The sequence below is a fragment of the Ascaphus truei genome, chromosome 11 (genome assembly GCF_040206685.1).
Source record: "Ascaphus truei isolate aAscTru1 chromosome 11, aAscTru1.hap1, whole genome shotgun sequence".
Taxonomy (NCBI): Eukaryota; Metazoa; Chordata; class Amphibia; order Anura; family Ascaphidae; genus Ascaphus; species Ascaphus truei.
In genome coordinates, this window is record NC_134493.1 from 37,953,962 (window position 1) to 37,979,827 (window position 25,866).

The 25,866-nt window shown below is 47.7% G+C and overlaps 1 protein-coding gene across 8 annotated transcripts in view; it reads left to right on the forward strand.

The window, feature by feature from the left end:
- The window catches only part of CASKIN1 (CASK interacting protein 1), a 119,315-nt gene that overhangs the window by 82,519 nt on the left and 10,930 nt on the right, over positions 1 to 25,866 (forward strand). For 2 of the 8 annotated variants that reach the window (XM_075565701.1, XM_075565705.1), the window contains exons 3-15: positions 479 to 576; positions 2,928 to 3,073; positions 3,475 to 3,570; positions 4,209 to 4,339; positions 7,129 to 7,237; positions 9,255 to 9,363; positions 10,174 to 10,268; positions 11,651 to 11,768; positions 13,635 to 13,832; positions 14,286 to 14,384; positions 18,450 to 18,565; positions 19,766 to 19,835; positions 23,371 to 23,465. In XM_075565701.1, the coding sequence (XP_075421816.1) occupies positions 479 to 576; positions 2,928 to 3,073; positions 3,475 to 3,570; positions 4,209 to 4,339; positions 7,129 to 7,237; positions 9,255 to 9,363; positions 10,174 to 10,268; positions 11,651 to 11,768; positions 13,635 to 13,832; positions 14,286 to 14,384; positions 18,450 to 18,565; positions 19,766 to 19,835; positions 23,371 to 23,465 (1,480 nt within the window). Of the gene's footprint in view, positions 1 to 478; positions 577 to 2,927; positions 3,074 to 3,474; positions 3,571 to 3,594; positions 3,813 to 4,208; positions 4,340 to 7,128; positions 7,238 to 9,254; positions 9,364 to 10,173; positions 10,269 to 11,650; positions 11,769 to 13,634; positions 13,833 to 14,285; positions 14,385 to 18,449; positions 18,566 to 19,765; positions 19,836 to 23,370; positions 23,466 to 25,866 lie in introns of those variants that run through there. The other 6 variants (XM_075565702.1, XM_075565704.1, XM_075565703.1 and 3 more) reach the window with 6 other exon arrangements.

Sequence of the window (25,866 nt, forward strand, 5' to 3'; positions counted from 1 at the left end):
CAGAACTTGTCTTTGTGGTTAATGTATTTGTTTGTGTCACTGGGTGTAGAGGGGGAGGGCAGCTCCGTTGCAATCTCCCGGGTCAAGGAAGCAGAGTTGTGTGTGTGTGTGTGTGTGTGTGTGTCACTGTGTAAGCCATGTGTCTGCATGTGTGCACATACAGACATAATTATACAGCAGACACACAGGCACTTAATTATACTGCTGGGTTTTTGCAGCTGGGAGAGTTTGATGGATCCCCATGGGGATTCCATGTCAAAATGGATTTGAAACAAAAGGTGGCACTGTGTGCTCATTTGCATGTCATTTCCCAGAATCCCCTACTGTAGTGGAAGCACTGTATGCTAGGAGATAATGGTGAAAAGCAGGGCTGCAGACCTGCCTGAGACATGTGAATGTGCTCTCAAGTGATGTTTTCATTTGTTGTGTGACTTCCCTGGCAATCTTTCTAATGCTGAATATTTTGCCCCCCTCACAGTTTCTCTGCCCTGCACCATGCAGCTCTCAACGGGAACACAGAGCTCATCGCTCTCCTCCTGGAGGCCCAAGCAGCCGTGGACATTAAAGATAACAAAGGTGATCAGCAGTGTCAGCGCTACATCCCATAGCCACAAACAACAGTGCTGTGCTCCCAGGCAAACCTTGCTTCTCGTTTGTATATACGGCAGATCAGGGGTTCCCAACTCCAGTCCTCAAGACCTCCCCCAACAGGACAGGTTTTAAGGATATCCCATCTTCAGCACAGGTGGCTCAATCAGTGTCTCAGTAAAAGAGCCTACTTTAGCACAGGTGCTGAAGCGGGGCTGCCCTGAAAAGCTGACCTGTTAGAGTGTGGAGGACTGGAGTTGAGCGCCCCCTGCAGGAGATGTTAGAGTAAGTGGGGCAGGACAGGGCTAATAACTAGTTCTTCCAAGCGACCAGGTCAGGAAGGGCCACCAGCTTATTGTTATGTCATTTTAGGTACATTTAAAGTCATCCAAATCTAGTATATTGTATTGTATTGTATGTCTTTATTTATATAGCGACAAAAGTGTACTCAGAGCTTCACAAAGAATACAGTACAGGGAATTATAATTATACAATAAGTGCAGCAAGATCAGACAATAGGAAATAGTAATATCATCTGTATAGATATAGATATAGATATACACCCACACACACAACTATAAAGAGGCAATCCAAGCTGGCGATTTTTCTTGAAGCAGGGGGTGTCCAGAGCTGAACCTATTCATTTCCGCTTCCAGATATACTTACCTCTGTATGGGGTGATGGTAGATACTCCGGCTCGCTTGCTGGGGTTCACGTAATGGCCGCTTGTCAAAGCTCTCGCGCCCTGCGGGCCAACAGGAAGCCGTCACTGACGTCACCTGGTGCGGCTTCCTATTGGCCGACGTTACGCGGGAGCTTTAAAAAGCCGGGAGATACCGGCACCCCATTTGAAGGTAAGTATCTCTGGAAGCAGGGGGTCCCCGGAGCCGAAATGAATGGGGTTCCCGGAGCCAAAATGAATGGGGTTCCCGGAGCCGAAATGAATGGGGTTCCCGGAGCCGAAATGAATGGGGTTCCCGGAGCCGAAATGAATGGGGTTCCCGGAGCCGAAATGAATGGGGTTCCCGGAGCCGAAATGAATGGGGTTCCCGGAGCCGAAATGAATGGGGTTCCCGGAGCCGAAATGAATTGGGTTCCCGGAGCCGAAATGAATGGGGTTCCCGGAGCCGAAATGAATGGGGTTCCCGGAGTCGAAATGAATGGGGTTTCCGGAGCTGAAATGAATGGGGTTCCCGGAGCCGAAATGAATGGGGTTCCCGGAGCCGAAATGAATGGGGTTCCCGGAGCCGAAATGAATGGGGTTCCCGGAGCCGAAATGAATGGGGTTCCCGGAGCCGAAATGAATGGGGTTCCCGGAGCCGAAATGAATGGGGTTCCCGGAGCCGAAATGAATGGGGTTCCCGGAGCCGAAATGAATGGGGTTCCCGGAGCCGAAAGAATGGTGTTCCCGGAGCCGAAATGAATGGGGTCCCCGGAGCCGAAATGAATGGGGTCCCCGGAGCCGAAATGAATGGGGTCCCCGGAGCCGAAATGAATGGGGTTCCCGGAGCCGAAATGAATGGGGTTCCCGGAGCCGAAATGAATGGGGTTCCCGGAGCCGAAATGAATGGGGTTCCCGGAGCCGAAATGAATGGGGTTCCCGGAGCCGAAATGAATGGGGTTCCCGGAGCTGAAATGAATGGGGTTCCGGAGCTGAAATGAATGGGGTTCCGGAGCTGAAATGAATGGGGTTCCCGGAGCTGAAATTAATGGGGTCCCCGGGGCTGAAATGAATGGGGTTCCGGAGCTGAAATGAATGGGGTTCCCGGAGCTGAAATGAATGGGGTTCTGGAGCTGAAATGAATGGGGTTCCGGAGCTGAAATGAATGGGGTTCCCGGAGCTGAAATGAATGGGGTTCCCGGAGCTGAAATGAATGGGGTTCTGGAGCTGAAATGAATGGGGTTCCCGGAGCTGAAATGAATGGGGTCCCCGGAGCTGAAATGATTGGGGTTCCCGGAGCTGAAATGAATGGGGTCCCCGGAGCTGAAATGAATGGGGTCCCCGGGGCTGAAATGAATGGGGTTCTGGAGCTGAAATGAATGGGGTTCCCGGAGCTGAAATGATTGGGGTCCCCGGAGCTGAAATGAATGGGGTTCAGCTCAGGAGACCCCCTGTGTCAATCCCACGTGTAAAAAAACAACAATAAAAAAAAGCATGAATCCTTTAACTTATAAGTATGTTACCTAGGCAACTAGTATTGAAATAGCAGGAGCAGAGTCCAAGGGCCACATCAAAGCCCATGGAAGAAGCCCAGTTGAAACGCCCTGGTATAAGCAGCATTGGCTGGGATGTATTTGTGAACGCTGTTGCGGGACTCTCCCTGGCCGCTCTCCTGCAGGCATGCGGCCATTGCATTACGCAGCCTGGCAGGGCAAGAAGGAACCAATGAAAATGCTCCTCGTGTCTGGCTCTGCTGTGAATATCCAGTCGGAGGAAGGACAGATCCCCCTGCATCAAGCAGCTCAACACGGGCACTATGATGTGGTGAGTGGGAATTGCTGCATGCATTAACCTCAGGGACCTGTAGCACATTGCAATCTGTGCCAATTCCATGACTGCTGTGTAGACCAGGGGAGGCTAAAGTCCAGTCCTCAAGACCCCCCCAACAGGTCAGAGTTTAAGGATATCCCAGCTTCAGCACAGGTGGCTCAATCAGTGGCTCTCTGCCTCAGCACAGGCGGCTCACGTGCGGAAGCTGGGATATCCTGAAACCCTGACTTGTTGGGTGTTCTTGAGGACTGGTGTTGAGCCCCCCCCCCCGCTATAGATCAACTTATTACACAAACCTCTCACAAAGACGCACCAAGCATTACACACACATCCGTTGTGTGCCGGAGTATTTTGTAGAGCTAACCTATATAAACCGCCTCTTGTTCTCTGTCTAGTCGGAGATGTTACTTCAGCACCAGTCCAACCCCTGCATCGTGGATATTTCAGGAAAGACCCCCCTGGATTTGGCTTGTGAGTTTGGTAGAGTTGGGGTAAGTCCTACGTGGGCAAAGATCCATCTTGTTCTTTAGGCAGCAACAGTCTGCGTAGCCAGGTGGTTGTAGCCTATGGACATTAAGTAGTACTGAGCTGAGATCTGCAAACCAGTTGACTTCCCAAATTGTTTGAGCGTGGACTATTTGTAGACTCCCAGATATTAAAATGTGCAATTTTTCATTTATTTAGGCAAAATTCACCAAGTGTTGTTATTTGCCAACATTCGCAACATCTTTAAGTAAGTTGGTACCAAGATTGTCTATTTAAGATACTCATCTTATCTGCAAATAAAAATGCCACTTGTGGCGCATTTGCACATCTCAGACAGGTCTCCAACCCTGTCTTTCCCTATTATCGCTTAGCAGACACTGTAGCCAGGGATTCTGGGTAATGACATGCAAATCAGCTAATCTGGTGATTTCTGAAGAACTCTTCACATCTTTGGAAATGTTTCACCAGCTGTGAATGTCCAAAATTCGCCAGATTCGCTCATTTGTGTGACGTTTTCACCCGTCTGTAATGCTGATTAATTGTCACTCTTCCCCCTAAGTCGTCATACACGTTCACTGTAAGGAAAATGGGATAAAGGGTATTTCTATTCTTTCACCATAAATACACCTCAACCGTTTTGCAGGTTGTACAGTTGCTGTTAAACAGTAACATGTGCTCTGCGCTGTTGGAGGCGAAACCCGGAGACAGCACCGATCCCAATGGCACCAGCCCCCTGCACTTGGCTGCTAAGAATGGGCACATTGATATTATCAGGTGAGCGCTGAGACCCCCAAGCCCCAAACTGGTGGGTTCCAAAGTGGGTGGTGGGTCAAGATCAGCTCTGATACTTTCATGCTTGTAATGGCAAAGCTTCTAGTTCAAAGCTCATTTCTTCATGTGTAACCCCAGAGACCTCTATACACTCTGTTACAAGTATGACAAGTTTGTGTGTTGCTATTACTTCTTTGTTTGTACCATTAAGTATCATATCCTGCAACAAATGTATTTATCTTTACAAGCAATACAGCTACAGTTTCTGAAACCGAACCCGATTTATAATTCTGTTACCGGATTTATCGTTCTGATCCAGTTCAGTCTGTGGTGCTGTTGCCCTTCTCTGAAAAGGTGGGATTCAGTACCTCCAATCGTTCAAACGAGGAAAGATTTAGGGCCTTATTCTATATATGCCCAGGTAACTGTGTGGGCTGTTTTTGGACGGAAATCGCCATTGAAGTCCTTGTGGATTTTGGGCCCAAAACTGCCTAAATTACCACTTTGGCAGATATAGAATGACTCTCTTTGCATGCACGCCAGGAAACATTCCATATTAGCACCACCATGTAAGTGCATGCACCCAGACAGAGTGTATGTGGAGTCATATTTTACATATGTTATAATAATCATTCCTAATATAGCTTTACAAACATTAATAAGAATATATTTCTTGCCACATCATGTAACTAAAACACTTCTTTTGACCTTAATAACAAGAAGGGGTTAGTTGTTTGGCAGGCTCTGTGCAGCATGTGAAATCAATGAAGAGATTAGACATGGTTAATGCGGGATTGCAGGCTTTTCTGCAGCAATACATGGCAGGGAGGAGTATCCAAAAGGCATGTGAATCAATACTTGTTACTTTTGCTGGAGAAATAATTTGGCAATGGAAACAAAGAACATTTGTATTATTTTGATGTGCTCCTTATCAAGCCCAATAATAACAAGTCCCAAAGCATAGTAACTCCACATATTATCAATGTTATATACAGGCAATAAATTGGATATCATAGAAATCCTATTAAAAATAACTGAGCAACATACCTTTTTATATCTTTTGTTTATAGAATACACCTTCAAACAGGTCTATGGTAGTATTTAGGAGGTATTTCTGTAAAAAGGTATCACAGAGTCACAAATCACTGAAAATCTAAATTATGTCTCTTCTTTGTAATACATCTTAAATCTGATTAGAAATAAGGGCCGGTAACAACGTCAGTGGGGCCTATTCTAGTAGTCCCGATAACCAACTTATCATGTCTTTTGAGCTGTTCTCACAAGGCAGTCTGTTCTCGCAAGAAAGGCTCGATAAGTTGGTTAAATCGTGCGGCGAAAACACTTCATTCTGATTTCTGGCTCCTGGCCGACCACGTCAGGCGGTAGCCGACGAGAAGCCCAAAATTGCAATTTTGATAAATCGTGCAATTCTAGTAGCCACGAAAATCTCATTGGGGCTCTGGAATTGCGATTTTATCCAAGATACTTCTCGCAAGGGCTGTGAGAGAGGGTCTTTGCAGGAGAAATGCAGTTAGAATGGGTGGTGGTACTGTAGGTGTGCTGGGTTTTCAGAGCACTCCACCAACGTTCAGTAGATCAGTGGTGCGCAAACTTTTCCCCCAGCCCCCCCCCCACCACCTCCCCTTACCTTGGCTCTGGCGTCAAATGACGTGGCAGGGTCATGTGACATCACGTTGCTATGACGACGTGTCGCTGGAAACCCAAGGTAAGGGAATTTACAGCGTGGTCCCCTGGCATTTAATTTAAATCCTTTTCGGGGAATCGTGGGACCCCTGGAACCGCCGCCCCCCGGTTTGCGCACACCTACTGTAGATAATGCAAGACTTTTGATTAGTCCGGGGTGTACGATTACATTGGGTGCGGGCCAGGAGGGAGATGGTTGTAGTTGATGGAGTAACATTTACATGAGGTCACAATAAAGAACAGAACAGAGGTAAGTGGCAGGTTCATTAATGTTCATTATAAGAAAGGTAGATAAGGTAGATAAGGAGAGGCGGCGCACCTTACTTTAGTAGAGTTGAAAGCGATGAAATACCGGGTCACAAGGCGGCCATAGACTTGTGGGTATTTGCTATTCTCCTGCTATATTTCCCCATAGGGTGTTTGAATTTATACTGCTTAAGCAGCGTTTCACCTGATATTAATCAGGGTTGGTTTGCACAATACAAATAGAGAAATGGCTAATAAGCAAATTAATGGTGTTAACAGAATAACATCAAACAGATGAGATGAGCAGCATTTGTTGACAGGGATCAGATAAGATTCCTGACAGAGGTAACATGCGTTTCTACTACATGAAACTTCAACTGTTGATAGCCACACGAAACAGGCCACATGTAGTAATTGTCATTACCATATGGCTCTTACACTGCTGCTTTCTCCTATGCGGGATAAGACGCCTCATTCACTCATCCCAGGCAGGTGTGTTGACCCCAGACCATCGGCTCAAACAGTCTCCGCCATCTTTGTCACCTACAGAATATGCAGAGCACAGACCTCAGGCTGGCTGCTGAGCATGATGGGAAATCATGACCTGTATGATGTCAGAATCTCTCCATCCTTAACCCCGTCACTGCTACGGGGGAGGGTGCTGCAATGCTTAATAGTGGTGTATTTCTTTAAAATCTCTTGTGTTACATAGGGTTAATAAAGCCCCTTCACAATCCTAAGAGCCCGCATTATATTGCAGTGAGTTGCTGACCCTTGTGGACGTGAAGGTGTTATGGTGTTCATTCCAGGTGCCGTGTAACCTCCTCTCTCCTCCCTGTCAGGCTCCTGCTGCAGGCCGGCATAGATATCAACCGACAAACCAAGTCCGGCACCGCATTGCACGAAGCAGCTTTGTGCGGGAAGACGGACGTAGTGCGGCTGCTACTGGACGTAAGCGTCACGCCTCCCACCGCCTCTCTGTGTAAAACCCCTACGTGCAGACCATGTATTAATTGCAGGTGTGCTCAGAGCGGAGTAAGAGAGAGAGAAGCTGAGCGCTTTCCCATCTGGTACATGAGAACTGGGCAGTAGTTAGGTTGGATCATCCGGAGGTGAGATGAGTATAGGAGAAGGAGGAGAGGTATTTTTTTAGTTTTTTAAGGGTCGAAAAAGTGGTGAAAAAAAAACTCCACCAGATTTATCAAGGAAAAACATTCTTAGTGAAACCAAACACGAAACAAGTGATGGTGAGTAATAAAGTGATATAACCCCTCCACTGCGCAGCAAAACAAAGCCGTGTAACGCGACAGGCATACGCTTAGAGGGAGTCCATGTTAAAATGGACAAGATGCAAAAAGTGTGAGTGCTGATTTGCATGTCATTACCCAGAATCCCTGGCTGCAGGGCAGGCACTGTATGCAGAGGGATAATGGGGAAAGGCAGGGTTGCAGACCTGTCTGAGACATGTGAATGTGCTCACAAGTGGGATTTGCATTTGCTGTGTGAAACCAAAACATCCAGTGCAGTATTTTGTACAGGGGTTTCGGACAAGTGTGGCAACCGGGAGATTTTGATAAATACTGCCCAAAATCTGCTGCAGAGATGCTGCTCAGTGGGAGGGGGAGGGGGGGTTATTGGCAATCAGATGGTGAGAATAGTGAGGAGAGATCTGGATTGGACCTGAAAAAAAAAATCTAGTCCACTTCCCAATAAACACACCCTTCAAAAACCTTGTAAGCGGAATCCCTCGCTAACCCTCCCGATGTTTCAGTCCTGCACCGGGGAGATGTCACTCCATGTCCTCGCGCTGCCTTGTCATGGTGTTGTACATTTTGTTTTCAATGTGCTTTAGTTTAAAAAAAAAAAATGTCCCTCACCCTCATTTAAAAGTGCCCTTGGCGCCTGGATCCGGGAGAGAGAGAGGCTTTTTTGATGTGCCAGTCCCATGTCTGGGGTCCGCAGGGTGCCAAGCTGCTGCTTTGAACATCAAAAGAAGGACCTGAGGGAGCCTGTGAGGAAGAGCCCTCTGGTTTCCATTTGTTTTTGTGTAACCGTCACCCATTCACTCCCCGAAGAGACACCGCGCCTCCACCCCCCCACCCCCTCACCACCCAGCAGCAACTGTTAACATACCAAACACTATTTAGCACCAAATTGTAGTGGTTGGCAATAATATGATGCTGAATCATTTTAAACATACGCTTCTTGTTTACACTTGTTAGTATTTTGGGGAGTATTAATAAAAGGAATTAGGGAGGAAGCATACATGGTAATACAGATGTGATATACCCTGTACACATGGAGAAGAGACCGTTGAGGTTTTGCAAGCTCCGTACACACTATTACACCTACAGATGTCACGAGGCTTTCTGTTTTTTTTTGGCACGCCGTGCGACCGCGACTGGCCTGGTCCCGTAGAATTATTGCTGCAGGGAGGTTCCGATCCGAAAACATGGAACTCCCCACGCAGTGCGATCGCGGAGCGCCATCTCCGGAGCCGCAGCATTATGCTTTTTCAGCTCCGGTTTCGGAGACAGTAAGTCTCGGTACATCTGTGCGAAGAATTCTGCTGTCCCTCAAAAGGCGTCGTAACCTGCAGGGTGTCTACACTACTCCAGAAATAAGGAGCGTTTTTTTCATTTCTGCCGAAGTGGCCGAATGGGGCGTTTTCAGCTGTAATTCCCCTTCAGGTCAAAACAGCTTTGGTGCACCTAAAAGAAGGCTCCTGTTCCGTTTGCCTTGTATGTGTAGATGAAGGAAGGAGCACAGCCACCTGCATCCACGGTGCAAAAAAATGAATATGGGTAACTCTAAATGAGATAAAAAAATATATTACTTTATTTGATCAGCTAGGCAATGGGGTAGGACAACGCACCAACGCGTTTCGTCCCGCAGGACTTTCTCAAGGTGTTTGCTTTGTATGCCTCTGTCCACCTGTCTCCGTGTTTTAGAAACATTTTCCTTGCAGAGCGGAATCAATGCACATATCAGGAACACGTATAACCAGTCAGCCCTGGACATTGTGAACCAGTTCACCGGCACCCAGGCCAGCAAAGAGATCAAACAGATGCTGAGAGGTGAGAGGGGCAAGCGAGAGCGGGACACGATCTAACAACGCAAAGCATTCTCATAGCAAACATCATCCAAATCGCTGTACAATTCATCACCGGCTCCCCTCAATCATAATGCAAGACCGGAAACAAACGGGTGTCTTTATTTATGGAAGGAAAAGAAAGTGTCTTTATTTGTACCTGAGTTATCGGATAAATTACAGATAGGGCCACGAGAAGCTGAAAGTCCCATAGCAGCCCATGTTATCCAGTCTCTGCTTGTGGAGGTAGGAAAGCTGAAACGGAAAAGTGGATTCCAGGTGGACTTTTGGATAGATATAAATACTTCATCTAATGGTGCAATCCCACAGGCGCCCAATTTCATTTCTTAGGGGCTTCTGAATGGGGAAGTGTTTGTCAATCAAGTGATTTATTTCCCCTTATCTCCCCCCCCCCCCCCCCTGTGTCCTGATCAGAGAGCCAATAAGGGGAAGGGGGGCACTGTATGTGGCAGCACTCGCTGATCACACCGTGACATCACAGAGAGGTGAGCAGCCATTGGAAATCACACCCCTCCCAAGTCTCACTTTAATAAATACTTATAGGTGTCAGATTTGGTTTAAAAACAGCATCAATTGCCCAGATGAGATGTCTTAAACATGTGACGTTGGTCCTAGGCAGGATTGCCCCTTTAATTCAGAGATCTGTGCTACCTTAAAGGGATGTTGTGCCTTGCCCATGTAGATAAGGGAAAGTATACAGGTATACAGATATATAATCTTCCTTGGGTATCTCATATACCTTGTGTAATCTTCCATACTTGTCCTTGTTTTCTAGATGCCTCCGCAGCTCTGCAGGTCAGGGCGATGAAGGATTATTGTAATAACTATGATCTGACCAGTCTTAATATAAAAACCGGGGATGTTATTACGGTGAGTTTACGTGCGCTGACAATTCAATCCGCAGCTCGTGTTTGGGGGATATTTTTGCCTTTTATCCCCAACATTGTATTTGGGCAAATCCTCTGCCAACATGGGGTTAACCCCTTGGCTGCCAGAGGGGTCTGCAAAACATTGCACAAGGGTTAAAAAGGAGCATTGCGCAGTTGTTGGCAGCAACAACCAAAAAAGGAAATGATTTGGTCTCTGGTGAAAGCAGTCAAAGCAGCCGGTTATTAACCCTTTCCTGCAAGAGGGGCCAGTGACACGGCTCTGCTGCCCCCCCAGGCACTGACGGGGTTATTATCAGTGCGGGCTATGCATTGACGGGCATTTTCTATCAATGGAACACTTCCTCTGTTAGATGAGTTGCCGGATTATCTGGCTGCGCTAGGGTTAATAATAGATTCCAAAGTAAACCCCCCCCCCCCCACCCCGAGTTTCACACCTATAATATATAATAATATAATGTTAGTATCTGGCCCAGTTCTTCATTTTTATTTCTTTGATAAAAAAATGTTCTAGTGTTAAAAAAAGCATGTTTACAAGGTTACTATGGTAACCTTTAGACCACAGTGAGCTGGGGGGGGGGGGGGGTGATCTTCATTTTAATCTCCTTAATGTAAAAACACTTAATGTTTCCAGCATGCAAATCTCCCGAAAGGAGCCTCTCATGTTAAACATAAAAACTGCTTTGGAAAGGTCAAGACACGATCTCTTAACGTAGGTGAAACATGGGGTCTGGCGCTTCCCATGGAACAAGCACAAAAGGACTCGGATGCCAGTAACTTGGGATGGCCCCAAAAACGGGTCTAGAAACTCAAGGATAGTAAAAATGGGCGCAGACAAAAAATCTGGCGAGGATAAAGGGATAACCCAAAAAGCAGCAGTCAAGCACACCAAAAAAGGAGTACGTCAGAAGGCTCAAGTGAGTCATTTGAACGACTTAAAGACGCCATCGCAGCATCCAACGTTTCGGTGCATATCAGCACCTTCATCAGGGATCCCTTCTTTAAGTCAGTAAAATTACTCGCTTGGGCCCTTTTGGGCTTTTTTCATTTTTGGTGTGTGCTGGACTACTGTTTTTATTTTTTTTGATGCTTCCGGAGGAACGCAATCTGGCCAGAGCAGGAACTCTTGCGTTTGTGTCATCAGTGACACGGAGGTCATGTGATCGCGACGGGCCGTTATGGATCTCTGGTTCCGGGGGGGGAACCCTGTAGCAGAGCTGGGACAGTACTAGTTGCTGTAGCTCAGTGCTTTGGACGTCACTGTCGCTGAGAGCCCTTTGTGTTGACACCCCAGTGGCATTTCAGTGTTTGTTATGAGCTGACATCCTCCACTCACTCAGTCTCTCTCTTTCTTGCTCTCTGCAGGTATTGGAGCAGCATCTCGACGGCCGCTGGAAAGGCTGTATCCATGACAACCGGACGGGCAATGATAGAGTGGGTTACTTCCCATCCAGCCTGGTGGAGGCCATCAGCAAGAGAACAGGCAAAGCATCCAACTCCCTTACTCCTTCTGATTTAACCCCTTAATGCAGGGGTGGCCAACTCCAGTCCTCAAGGGCCACCGACCGGTCAGGTTTTCAGGATATCCCTGCATCAGTTGTAAGACATATAGAACACCCACAAGCTCATATTGAACCCCCAAAATAACCACAACATATATATAAGCGTATAAGTGTCACAGAGGAGTGCTACTGAGCATGGCATTATATACATTTAAAACCAGAGACGAACATGAAACACAAACAGAGCTCAATGCACATCCAGCGAAACTTTATACACGGTACAGTGCCTAAATATACATGTATTGATATCTATTAAATAAAATGGTCTTTTAGTTTAACATTTTGGCCAAATTGTTGTAAGCCCCTGAGCTACTCAATCAGACTTAGAACTTTGCAACTAATTTTGACAGATTTATTATAAATCATTCTTCCTGGCAAAGCATGAGTTATTAAGAATTTATATTAGTGTTAGGGACCCTTGAGGTGTGGTCTGCCGTGCAGTGGCTCAGGGGCTTACAACAGTTTGTCCAAAATGTTAAACTAAAAGACCATTTTATTTAATAGATATCAATACATGTATATTTAGGCACTGTACCGTGTATAAAGTTTCGCTGGATGTGCATTGAGCTCTGTCTGTGTTTCATGTTCATCTCTGGTTTTAAATATCCCTGCAACAGCACAGGCGGCTCAATCAGTGGCTCAGTAAGAGACTGAGCCACTGATTGAGCCACCTGTGCTGAAGCAGAGACTGATTGAGCCACCTGTATTGAAGCAGGTACTGAATGAGCCATCTGTGTTGAAGCAGGGTCTGAACGGGCCACCTGTGCTGAAGCAGGAATATCCTGAAAACTTGACCTGTTGTTGGCCCTTTAGGACTGGAGTTGGCCACGCTTGCCTTAGTGGCAGGAAATGGGCTAGCAATACAATGACAGACCGTGGCATCTGTTTCGATCTTCACTTCAATAAGACGAAGGGTTAACAATAATAAAAAAACAATAATTAGAATATAGAGGCTCTTCAGTGATAGCATACTGTATCTAAACGCATTAAAAATGGACACTGTTTTCAATTGCTAAAAAGTAGTGTCGCTTTTGAGCGCAGCTAGTAACTCGTTCTGGGAGGAATTCATGGCGGGGAGACGTGTCTCTGCAGTGTCTGTGCTGCAGGGGCCTCTGGCATTGGAAGGTTACTACGGAGTTCCTAGCACAGTCTCTGAGGGTCTCGGGTAGCATTGGTATCACACTGGCACATGGATTTGTAGCAGAGGAGAATAGCAGAAGGATTCCTACATGGGGATGTTCTTGTGTGGGAATGGGACGTACAGAAGTAGGCCGTGCTGTCACTCAGTGTGATTGATACATAGCAGCGATGTTACTGCTGGCCAATTATAATTCCCAAAAATCCCAGGACACTCGAGGTTCTTATTTACGGGAACCAGGGTGTTCTGGCAGTAAGACTGTGTCTTGCCATCTCCAGAATCTTCCTCCCCCCTCCGCAGACAGGTAAACAGGAAAAATCCCCTAATCCAGGAGTGGCCATCTCCAGTCCGCAAGGGCCATCAACAGGTCAGGTTTTCAGGATATCCCTGCTTCAGCACACTGAGCCACCTGTGCTGAAGCAGGGATGTCCCTTATACCTGACCTGTTGGTGACCCTTGAGGACTGGTGTTGGCCACCCCTGCAATAATCGCACACCCCATACACGAGTAAAACGCCAGCGTGCGCCTCTGTCTTCACTCTCTCTGTTTCACGCTTATTGTTTCCGTTTTCTTTATTTGCTCTTTCTCTTCTGTTTTATTATTGCCATGTTATTTTTATTATTTTTTTCTCATTGTGTCTCGCCATTAGGTTCTTGGGACTCAGTTACATGTCACCAAGCGAGCCAGCGAGGCCAGCACACGGCCCACAGGGCGTCCGTGGCTAACGGGGGCTCGTACCATTCGTGCCATACCTTGAGGCCTCCCCCACATTCTCATCCGCATCCTTTCAGTTCCTTTGGCTACCACAGGCCCTGCAGCACTGCAGGAGAGCTGCAATTTGGAGCAGGTAGTTCACCCCACACCCAGACTTTGGTTTGGTTCCATTTCAGCTTTTCTTTATTCCCATGTTTGCATCTGTAGCCGCTTTTCCTTCCGGGCCACGATTCTGTGTTTGGGGGGGGCTACACATCAACAGAAGCGACCAGCGGTGTCCCTGTAATACCCTCTGCCCTAATGTGTGATCCTGTTGCCTGTTTGTCTCTCACTGCAGGTCTTAGATTGTAAGCTCTTGGGGGCAGGTTTCCATTGATTGGTATCTGACTTAGTTCTAGCAACCCTGGGTGGGGTATTTTGTCAGGAAGGGAAGAAAAAAAAAGAAATCAATTTTTTTTCCACTTACAAACAGTTGGTCTCCCCAATAGATAAGGAGCCAATCTGTATAACTTGGCCTTTGTGATTGATCACATTAGTACAGAGTATGACCTCTGTCTGTGCTCACATTTTTTCCCTATTGCTGAAGGTTCCCGTGGATCAGAATCCAGCCCGTCCCATATGTCTCCAGGTCCTGCCTCTGTCGCTCCTCCTGAGGAGATCTGGGTACTAAGGAAACCGTTTGCAGGTACCAACAAACCTTACAGCTGTCCGCTTGGGCTGCAGGCCACGTGCTCGCCAGCACAGTGCTCGTATATTGTGTGCGATACCTAATATTCCCAGCAACGCCACACTCCTCTCACTCCTTCCCGGTCAGTGCTACTAAATCAGAAGGCAAACCCAAATCTGGTCCATGATTTGACCCCTTCACTGCCGCAGACCCGGCAATGCATGAAGTAGCTGACGCACCTGGCAGTGATTGGGCGAAGAAACTGCCGGTCTGGGATTTGGTTGGAGGGGTTGTTTGTATTAGTTGCCACTGGGTGAAAGAGACGACCTGCCCCTAAACAACCCGAGTCGCACACACGAGGAGCGATACAAACCGAAAAGACACATTTATGGGAGGAAGTGATAACATTTGACATGAGGACTGTCACTGAGGCCTTCATTTGTACTTAAATGTTAATGTTATCACCCTGTTAATATTTATAGTCTATTTTGTTGATTCAGGTGTAGTAGGGGTTCCCAACCTTTTCTTACATTGTTCAGCCCGTTATGTGAACCCCTAATTAATCTTATTGCTGACTCATCAGACTATCGCTAAGAGAACAGTGTGTGTGACCGATCCCAGGCCGTGTAGTGTGCTGAGCGCGTGGGGGGAACACACGCTTAACAAGGCCCCAAACTGCCCCTCAGTGTGCGGGCAGCATGGGGGGTAGAGCTATCACTCACTGCGGAAAATTCCAAATTCACACCCCACAATGCCTTGCTACGCCCTCTTCCCCACAACATTTAAACTGATTGCCGGGGGAGACCGCGGAGCCTCTGTAACTCTCTTACCTTCTCTCCGGGTTCTCCCCTCCGGCACCTCCTCGTGCTCCTCATGTTAGTGACTTGGCGGCCTCACGTTCACCACGCCGCGATGTCACATCACCGTGACAACGTGACGTCACAGTGATGAGGCGTCGGTGAATGGTAAGAGGCCCCGCCCTCCCCCCCCCCCCCCCCGGCACCGAGCCCCGCTAAATTCCAAGCCGGCCCTGGCTTATACCCACACGTTAAGGTGCTGTTTGGGGCCTGACTATGTGCGCAGACCCCACACGGGCTCAGGACCCCGCTACACTGCCTGGGATCCGCTGTTACATACTTTTTGTGGCGAACACCCTTGGAGATACGTCACCAACCGCTAGGGTTTCGCAAATCCCCTGCTGGGAATCCGAGATATAACATGTTGGCTTGTAACAGTAACGCTACTGAATAACCTACGTTACCCGCTCCTAGTATTCTCCTCTCCTCCTGCCTAGATATGCCTTCTCTCTTTAGCATTTAGAGTTAATGGATTGCAGCTGCTGGGGGCCATGGGACCTTTTCACAGCTAGCAACTGCATATCCCATCTTCAGCCCCCCCCCCCCTTTTTTTTTAAATTTATAATTCATTTTCACTTTTCCACTGTGTGTCTCCCATGGGGTACTCCATTGGTTTTGCTACGTGGCAGTTTCCCAGGCTGGGTCCCTGGGCGTGGCAGTAACGTGGCAGACACGTTGATGTAAGTGACTTGCACGCATGGGCAAATCGGCTCAATAGCAGTGGCTGGATTTGCCTGTGGCTGGAATGTAGATTATGCAGGGGATGAGTGAGCATCGCCCCATGCACCGTGCCCAGCCTGCAGCAGGGTCACATCGGGGCGTACCCTCTTCTTGCTGGGGCAGTTTTAGGGATGTGTAACTCATTTCTTGCAAAGTGTGTTATTAATGATAATTATTACTTGCATATACAGCTGTGCCGTGCTTGGGGTTGCCAGGTGTCCGGTATTGAACCGGACTGTCCTGTATTTGGACACTGTCCAGTAAAAAATGAGAGGTAATAGTGGACATGTATGTGTCCGGTCTTACCTCTCTGGGCATAGCGACCTGATGGCCTGGGGTGGGCGCAGGATATCCTGACCAGGGAGAGAGCAAGGCTGTTGCTAGGTGGTTGGGCAGATTCCTCCATCCTGATTGGCTGCTGCTGGGTAATGAGGGTAGGGCCAAGGAGAGGAGAAAACAGCATGGAGCAGAGAGAGAGGTGTGTGCCTCGAGCGTGTGTGTGTGTCTCATGCGCGTCGCACCTTTCACCGTTGTGTCCAGTATTTTTGGAGAAGCCGCCTGGCCACCCTAGCTGTGCTATGCTAAGCAGGACATTATAGACACAGGGAAACCTTATTGGGGAGAAAACTACTTTAATGCCTAAAAGCATAAGGAGATGACATGAACAGCTGTTTTTAAAGGTGCCGTGTATAATATTCTCATTTTAAAAACACTTTTGTAGTTGTCGCCTCATGACGAGGCTCTTGATGCTACTGTATCTGCAGGGATTTTTAAAAAAAAAATTTACACTAACTTTAGAGAAATGTTTTTTTGGGGATGGAAAAAATGGCAGCATGATCCTCCTATGTGGAATATTTGAAGACTATTTTTCCTCTGGTTTGCAGAAACATTTTTTTAGTTGAGGGTTGAACAATATAAAGGATGATGCAGTGTTATATATGCCTATAGATGGTTAGGTTCAGAGTCACAAAGAAATCAGGGCAAATAATGCGACGTTAACTAAATCAGGACCAGACATTATTTGCCGTTTTATGACATATTCACCCGAAAGATTATAGGTTTACGGTCATGATATGTGGGGGTAACGCTATAGTCTCTCCAATCAGCGTGACATTACGTCTTGGCGTTACCCTCAGCCTGACACTGGAATAGGACTTTGCCTACTGTCTGGGTGGGAGTTTTAAGGATTGGAGATAGGCGCACTCACAAATGACTAGTCCCTGCCACGGGTGCACTGTAAACTACTAGTGGGGTGTGTATCCAGAATAAACAAAAGTGGAGCTCCAGTGGGGCTTTTGTTAAATTTGGGTGTAATTTTATTCAAAGGATCAACGTTTCGGTCCTGACGTCTTGACAAAGCTCCATGTGAGGGAGGACTGGAACGTTTAGGTTTGACCTAAATGAGGGTTGCTTAACTAAAGTCTTCAAGCCCCCTCCTTCCCCCAACAGGTCAGGTTTTCAGGATATCCCTGCTTCAGCACAGCTGGTTCAATCAGAGGCTCAGTCTTTGACTGAGCCTCTGATTGAGCGCCACCTGTACTGAAGCAGGGATATACTGAAAACCTGACCTGTTGGGGGGGGGGGGGGCTTGAGGACTGGAGTTGAGAACCCCTGGCCTAAATAATGTAACATTCTTTTTTGGCTAAGCTTTGTGAGTAGGGGATTCTTATGCTAGCTGCTCATTTGCATATGATTTGCATACCCTTTTCTCTCACATCTGTTCTTTACCATGCTGGACTTTTAACGAGATGTTTACATAAGTTAACATTATTTTCTTGTGTGAGCTCAGCTTTATAATTAACGCTACGTTAACAGAGGGTAACGTTATGTTAAATGGCTTTAGAGAATTTACTAAGTCTGGGCCTTAGAGAGCTCTAGAAAGAGAGAAAGAGAGATTACTATATATATATATTTATATATACTCCTAGTTAAGTTATGGTGGGTAAAAAAGGTGACAAAAACCTCCACAGTAAAGCATATAGCAAATGGAAATATATATATTAATAGATAGATGGTTAGACAAATGGATGGATAGACAGATGGGTAGATACTTAGATAGATGTATGGATAGATACGTAGATGGATGGATGGATAGATACTTGGATGGATGGATGGATACTTAGATGGATGGGTAGATACTTGGATGGATGGGTAGATACTTGGATGGCTGAATAGATACTTAGCAGGATATGTAGGTAGGTAGATAGATGGATGGATACTTGGATGGATAGAAACTTACTGTAGATGGATAGATACTTGAGTGGGTAGATATATTAATATATGTATTGATACTATAAATAGATAGAGACCCATTGAATCCTTTTGCTGATAGATCCATGTTTAGGTTAGTAATACTCTGTTCCATTGCTTTGACCACTGAAATCCAATCCTGGCCATGAAAGTTGGGTGATAGAGCTACATAAGCTGTGCTCAGATAGAGCGGACATCCCTGGGCCCTAGAACCAAGCCCCCCGCTTAATGAACCTTATTCTTGCTCCCGTGCCAGGTGGTGATCGCAGCAGTATGGGCAGCACAGGAAGTGTCACCAGTGGCCGGAGTTCTGGGAGCGGGCAGAGTGCGGGCAGTGCCCACGCTATACACGCTGGCGCAGAGGGGGTCAAGGTATATGGAGTTGATCTCTCTGCCCATGAGATCGGCTGTAGAGTCGGGTCCCTGCCAGTCAGGGATTAACTACACTGACCTGAGAAGTCTTCTCTAACCAGAGAGGACTTTTCCTATCGTTCCCCTTTAGGTAGAAGGGGAGGCTTCTCTTACACTAATATCTCCTTCTCAACAGCTGTTTCTTTACAGGCATTTAAATAGGGGTAAAATGATTAACCATTTAGCGGCCAGAGGGTTTTTCAATGTAATGCGTTGCAGGCCCCGCTGTCAGGAAACAGATTAAGGGCAGCCAGGGAAACCAATGATGTCATTATTAAAGCTGCAGTTCAGTCTTTTTTTTTTTTTTTAATGTATTTTTTTACTTCAATAGTTTTATGTGGGCAATCTCTAATTACCTAAAGAACTGTATAGCTGCCAGTCAATTCGTTCTCCATGTATTGATAGGCGAAATTTGGTGACATAATTAGAGCTGGCATATGTTTTTATTTGCTTCTGTCAGTCAGTGGCAGCTCATGAATATTCATGAGCACTCCTGCACTGACATGTGCTAGAGGGAGGGCAGGGCTGACAAAGGGGTGTGCCAGGGCTTGTGACAGGACATGAAGGGACAGTGCCTTAGCAAATGGCTGTTAAAATAGAATACAAGAAAATTGGTCTTTCAGAGTTGTTTTTTTAAAAACAGAAAATGCTAAAAGTATTTTTTCTTACTACAGAACTGATTTATTAAAAAAAACACACATGCAGGATATTGACTGAACTGCAGCTTTAAGGGGTCTTACAGTTCTTTTGGGGGGCTTTTCATTGTATAAGGCGCTTGAAACACCAGTAGCCAGTCTCAGTTTGGCTTTATACTGCAGCACATTCATTGGAAGATTCCCTTACATACCGTATATAGCTGCTTCAGCGTACAGAAAGTACCCTGCGCTGTTTAGAAGATATTGACCCGTTTGCCAGAGAGCCGGGGGACATGGATATCTCTGGCACACAATTAGTTTTAAAGAAGTCCCTTTTCCTACACTGTGGCTTGTTTAACAATTGCACAGAGCAGCCACGGGCTGCAATATCGGGATGGGGGCAAGGGTCAAATAAGCGCAGGGACTTTCCTTTCCCATGTTTTCTTCATCGCTCCCCCCCCCCCCCCCCCCCCCCTCCACTCTACATCTTTATATTTTGGATTTTCTCCACGTCCTCCCATTTCAGCTGCTCGCCACTGTTCTTTCCCAGAAGGCATTGGGGCAGGAGCCTGGAGAAGCCTGTGAAACCCCCACAGGTGCGTGGAGCGTAGAATCCTACTTATTAAAGCTGCATTTTAAGGAAAATAAACATACATTTTATAATGATGCTGAGTATCTCCATGCACTTCTAACACCCTAAAAGCCCCTGGTCCCTGCAGAAAATATGAAGTAGCAATCAACAGAACGTGCTATTTCTGCCCATATATTCAATTGTTGGAAAGCGCCAATAATTTAGCTTATCCACTAAAGCAGGGGTGGCCAACTCCAGTCCGCAAGGGTCACCAACAGGCCAGGTTTTCATGATATCCTTGCTTCAGCACAGGTGGCTCAATTAGACCCAGCTTCAGCACAAGTGACTCAATCAATCCCTGCTTCAACACAGGTGGCTCAATCAGTCTCTGCTTTAGCACATGTGACTCAATCAGTGGCTCAGTCTTTGAGCTACTGATTGTGCAGTCTGTACTGAAGCAGAGACTGATTGAGCAGCCTGGGCTGAAGCAGGGATCTCCTGAAAATCTGACCTGTTGGTGGCCCATGAGGACTGGAGTTGGCCGCCCCTGCACTAAAGTGAGGCAGCCTGACATTATTACAACTTTTATTATTATTATTATTATTAATAATAAGAGATTCATTCATCTGGTCTGTTCACAATGCACATTTTCTCATTCCCAATTCTTAAAAGTTGGAAATGTGTATCGACTCTATACTCATTACTGATTTATACAGCAGCATGTTTATTTTCACTTTGTTGGTCCTGCATAGAAAATGCTGCTTCAGGTCCAACGAAGACCCATCGTACATAGTAACCACACAGTAGGTTTTCAATGCTCTTTGATTTAGTGGGCTCCTTTCAAAAGAATCGGACTAACTATTCTTGGCCTTGTGTAAAACCCTTCTTACCCGTGCCCGCTCGGAGTTCCCTCTGGTCTGTATAATGGTCTGTCTCATTTCTGTACATTTCCTGACATTTTACATGTTCATGGCTTTTGCTGGATAATTATTCATTCTGAAATCTATATCTCTACATATTCTTATGATATACTCTTTGCATATATCTCTAGGGTTGTAGGGTGCTGTATTGCGCTGTCTGCAGCATGTGGCATTACACACTTCAGTAGTCAACTGTATGTTGTTGCATTTGGTCAACATTGCATTTCTCTGCGTTGCTTTGCACTGTCCTGCATGGCCCGGCCCTGTCCCGCATCCCTCGCCACTGTCCCGCATGGCCCGGCCCTGTCCCGCATCCCTCGCCACTGTCCCGCATCCCTCGCCACTGTCCTGCATCCCTCGCCACTGTCCCGCATCCCTCGCCACTGTCCCGCATCCCTCGCCACTGTCCCGCATCCCTCGCCACTGTCCCGCATCCCTCGCCACTGTCCCGCATCCCTCGCCACTGTCCCGCATGGCCCGGCCCTGTCCCGCATCCCTCGCCACTGTCCCGCATGGCCCGGCCCTGTCCCGCATCCCTCGCCACTGTCCCGCATCCCTCGCCACTGTCCCGCATGGCCCGGCACTGTCCCGCATCCCTCGCCACTGTCCCGCATCCCTCGCCACTGTCCCGCATCCCTCGCCACTGTCCCGCATGGCCCGGCCCTGTCCCGCATCCCTCGCCACTGTCCCGCATGGCCCGGCCCTGTCCCGCATCCCTCGCCACTGTCCCGCATCCCTCGCCACTGTCCCGCATCCCTCGCCACTGTCCCGCATCCCTCGCCACTGTCCCGCATCCCTCGCCACTGTCCCGCATCCCTCGCCACTGTCCCGCATCCCTCGCCACTGTCCCGCATCCCTCGCCACTGTCCCGCATGGCCCGGCCCTGTCCCGCATCCCTCGCCACTGTCCCGCATCCCTCGCCACTGTCCCGCATCCCTCGCCACTGTCCCGCATCCCTCGCCACTGTCCCGCATCCCTCGCCACTGTCCCGCATCCCTCGCCACTGTCCCGCATCCCTCGCCACTGTCCCGCATCCCTCGCCACTGTCCCGCATGGCCCGGCCCTGTCCCGCATCCCTCGCCACTGTCCCGCATGGCCCGGCCCTGTCCCGCATCCCTCGCCACTGTCCCGCATCCCTCGCCACTGTCCCGCATGGCCCGGCACTGTCCCGCATCCCTCGCCACTGTCCCGCATCCCTCGCCACTGTCCCGCATCCCTCGCCACTGTCCCGCATGGCCCGGCCCTGTCCCGCATCCCTCGCCACTGTCCCGCATGGCCCGGCCCTGTCCCGCATCCCTCGCCACTGTCCCGCATCCCTCGCCACTGTCCCGCATGGCCCGGCCCTGTCCCGCATCCCTCGCCACTGTCCCGCATCCCTCGCCACTGTCCCGCATCCCTCGCCACTGTCCCACATGGCCCGGCCCTGTCCCGCATCCCTCGCCACTGTCCCGCATCCCTCGCCACTGTCCCGCATGGCTCAGCACTGACATCCCGCATGGCTCAGCACTGACATCCCGCATGGCCCGGCCCTGTCCCGCATGGCCCGGCCCTGTCCCGCATGGCCCGGCCCTGTCCCGCATGGCCCCATTTTGCTCTGCATGGTTGTGCATCACTCTTGAATGTTCTGTATCATTCTGCATTGCCCAGCACTGCTGTGTAACATATCCATCAGTTCATTGCTTCTTTGTGTAGCCTTTTGGCGCTGACCTGCACTGTATAAGTCTGCACTGCTTACACAATCTCTCTATATGCAAAAGTATCTCCTCTATTTACTTTTCAAATTATTCTTCTTCTTAGGTGCAATTCCTTCACTCTGATTGTGTTGTAGATGCTGTGTGTGCAGTTACAGCCACTCTGGTTGTGTTGTAGATGCTGTGTGTACAGTTAGTCACTCTCTTGGTTGTGTTGTGGACGATGTACAGTATATGGCGTTAGTCATTTTCCGGTTGTGCCATCACTCTGGTTGTGTTGTAGATGCTGTGTGTGCAGTTAGTCACTCTCTTGGTTGTGTTGTGGACGATGTAAAGTATATGGCGTTAGTCATTTTCTGGTTGTGTTGTAGATGCTGTATCTGCAGGATGTCACTCTCTGGTTGTTGTTTAGCGGCTGTATGTACAGTTACAGTCACTCTGGTTTTATAGTCAATGCTTTTGTGTAGTTACAGTCACTCTCTAGTTGTTTTGTAGAGACTATATTTGAAGTTACACTCTCTGGTTGTGTTGTTGATAATGTATGTGCAGTTACACTCTGGTTGTGTTGTTGATAATGTATGTGCAGTTACACTCTGGTTGTGTTGTTGATAATGTATGTGCAGTTACACTCTGGTTGTGTTGTTGATAATGTATGTGCAGTTACACTCTGGTTGTGTTGTTGATAATGTATGTGCAGTTACACTCTGGTTGTGTTGTAGATTCTGTGGAGTTAGTAATTTTCTGGTTGTATTGTAGATGCTTTATGTGAAGTTACAGTCACTCTCTGGTTGTGTTATAGACATTCTGTGTTGAGTTACAGTCAGTCTTTGCTTTGTTGGATTCAAGATGAAACATGAATGGGATGTGTCTGGGCTGTACAATGTTTGATCTGGACCGGGGAATATGTTCTTAGGTCTCAAGTCTAACATCTTTTATTTGATGCCTTAAGGATCCTCTCGGCCTCAGAGTGTTGCAACCTCCCCCTACATCGAACAGACGTATGGGGAGCACCTGAAAAAAACAGAGATGCTTACAGAAGGAAAGGTAAGAAGCAGTGTGTGTGTGTGTGTGTGTAAACAGCGAGCATTAGCTTATATGGAACTTTTGGCTACTGTTATCCCCATGCACATAGCCAAATGTTATCCCGCTGCACATGTTATCCCCCTGCACATAGCCAAATGTTATCCCCCTGCACATGTTATCCCCCTGCACATGTTATCCCCCTGCACATAGCCAAATGTTATCCCCCTGCACATAGCCAAATGTTATCCCCCTGCACATAGCCAAATGTTATCCCCCTGCACATAGCCAAATGTTATCCCCCTGCACATAGCCAAATGTTATCCCCCTGCACATAGCCAAATGTTATCTCCCTGCTCACACAGCCAAATGTTATCCCCTGCACATAGCCAAATGTTACCCCCCTGCACATAGCCAAATGTTATCCCCCTGCACATAGCCAAATGTTATCCCCCTGCACATAGCCAAATGTTATCCCCCTGCACATAGCCAAATGTTATCCCCCTGCACATAGCCAAATGTTATCCCCCTGCACATAGCCAAATGTTATCCCCCTGCTCACACAGCCAAATGTTATCCCCCTGCACATAGCCAAATGTTATCCCCCTGCACATAGCCAAATGTTATCCCCCTGCACATAGCCAAATGTTATCCCCCTGCACATAGCCAAATGTTATCCCCCTGCACATAGCCAAATGTTATCCCCCTGCACATAGCCAAATGTTATCCCCCTGCTCACACAGCCAAATGTTATCCCCCTGCACATAGCCAAATGTTATCCCCCTGCACATAGCCAAATGTTATCCCCCTGCACATAGCCAAATGTTATCCCCCTGCACATAGCCAAATGTTATCCCCCTGCACATAGCCAAATGTTATCCCCCTGCACATAGCCAAATATTATCCCGTTGCATATAGCCAAATGTTATCCCGCTGCACATAGCCAAATGTTATCCCACTGCACACAGCCAAATGTTATCCCCCTGCACACAGCCAAATGTTATCCCCCTGCACATAGCCAAATGTTATCCCCCTGCACATAGCCAAATGTTATCCCGCTGCACATAGCCAAATGTTATCCCGCTGCACACACAGCCAAATGTTATCCCGCTGCACACACAGCCAAATGTTATCCCGCTGCACACACAGCCAAATGTTATCCCGCTGCACACACAGCCAAATGTTATCCCGCTGCACATAGCCAAATGTTATCCCGCTGCACACACAGCCAAATGTTATCCCGCTGCACACACAGCCAAATGTTATCCCGCTGCACACACAGCCAAATGTTATCCCGCTGCACATAGCCAAATGTTATCCCCCTGCACATAGCCAAATGTTATCCCCCTGCACATAGCCAAATGTTATCCCGCTGCACATAGCCAAATGTTATCCCGCTGCACATAGCCAAATGTTATCCCCCTACACATAGCCAAATGTTATCCCGCTGCACATAGCCAAATGTTATCCCCCTGCACATAGCCAAATGTTATCCCGCTGCACATAGCCAAATGTTATCCCGCTGCACATAGCCAAATGTTATCCCGCTGCACATAGCCAAATGTTATCCCCCTGCTCACACAGCCAAATGTTATCCCCCTGCACACAGCCAAATGTTATCCCGCTGCACATAGCCAAATGTTATCGTGCATGGGGTAACGTTTGATGATGAGCAAGAAACTTTTATCAAGTCAGCAGTGCATTTACAACCTTGCAAAGAGAAAAGGGATCGGTGCACCTCTGCTCCTCTCATGGGAGATATTGTTCCTTCGGTGCAGGCTGGCGTGAGCATGGATGCCAGGCAGAGCAGAGGGAGTATCCATGTAGCATGTTTCACCTTGAAGTAGGCTTTGCTATTCTCGTTCAATCAATGCATTGATTTCCCAGGCATGACTAATTGCCATATGTAAGAGAAGCCGCCTGCCCCCTCTCCCCTTGGACACGTCTCCTCTTCTTCTCAGTGTTTTATCAGAGGTGACAGATCTCAGCTGCTCTTTTTTAGTTGTTCTTTGAATAAAGGGAGTTTTGTTAAAGGGACGATCATGAGGAATCCTACTTGTATATATAGTGGGAGTATATGTGTTAGTATCAGGAACTCTTCTTGTGTACATATAGTATAGAGGGAGTACTGTACACTGGCGACACACTTTATTCGAGCTTGGCTAGTCCCACGAATTCGGGTATACCCGGGTGTATTGAGGTTTGTGACTGTTTTCTGCCCGAGTACATTGAGTTATTTTCCAAGCAGGGATTGAAGCATTTTATTCCCGCTGGCTGCAATACTGCACAGTATATATATATAAACTGCATTACAATTCATGAATTTATGCCATCTGGTAGACACGCGAAGCATTGCAGCCTATTAAATCCTAATCATTATCATTTAACAGATCAGCCGCCCATCAGCCAGGCATGAACCCAGGCT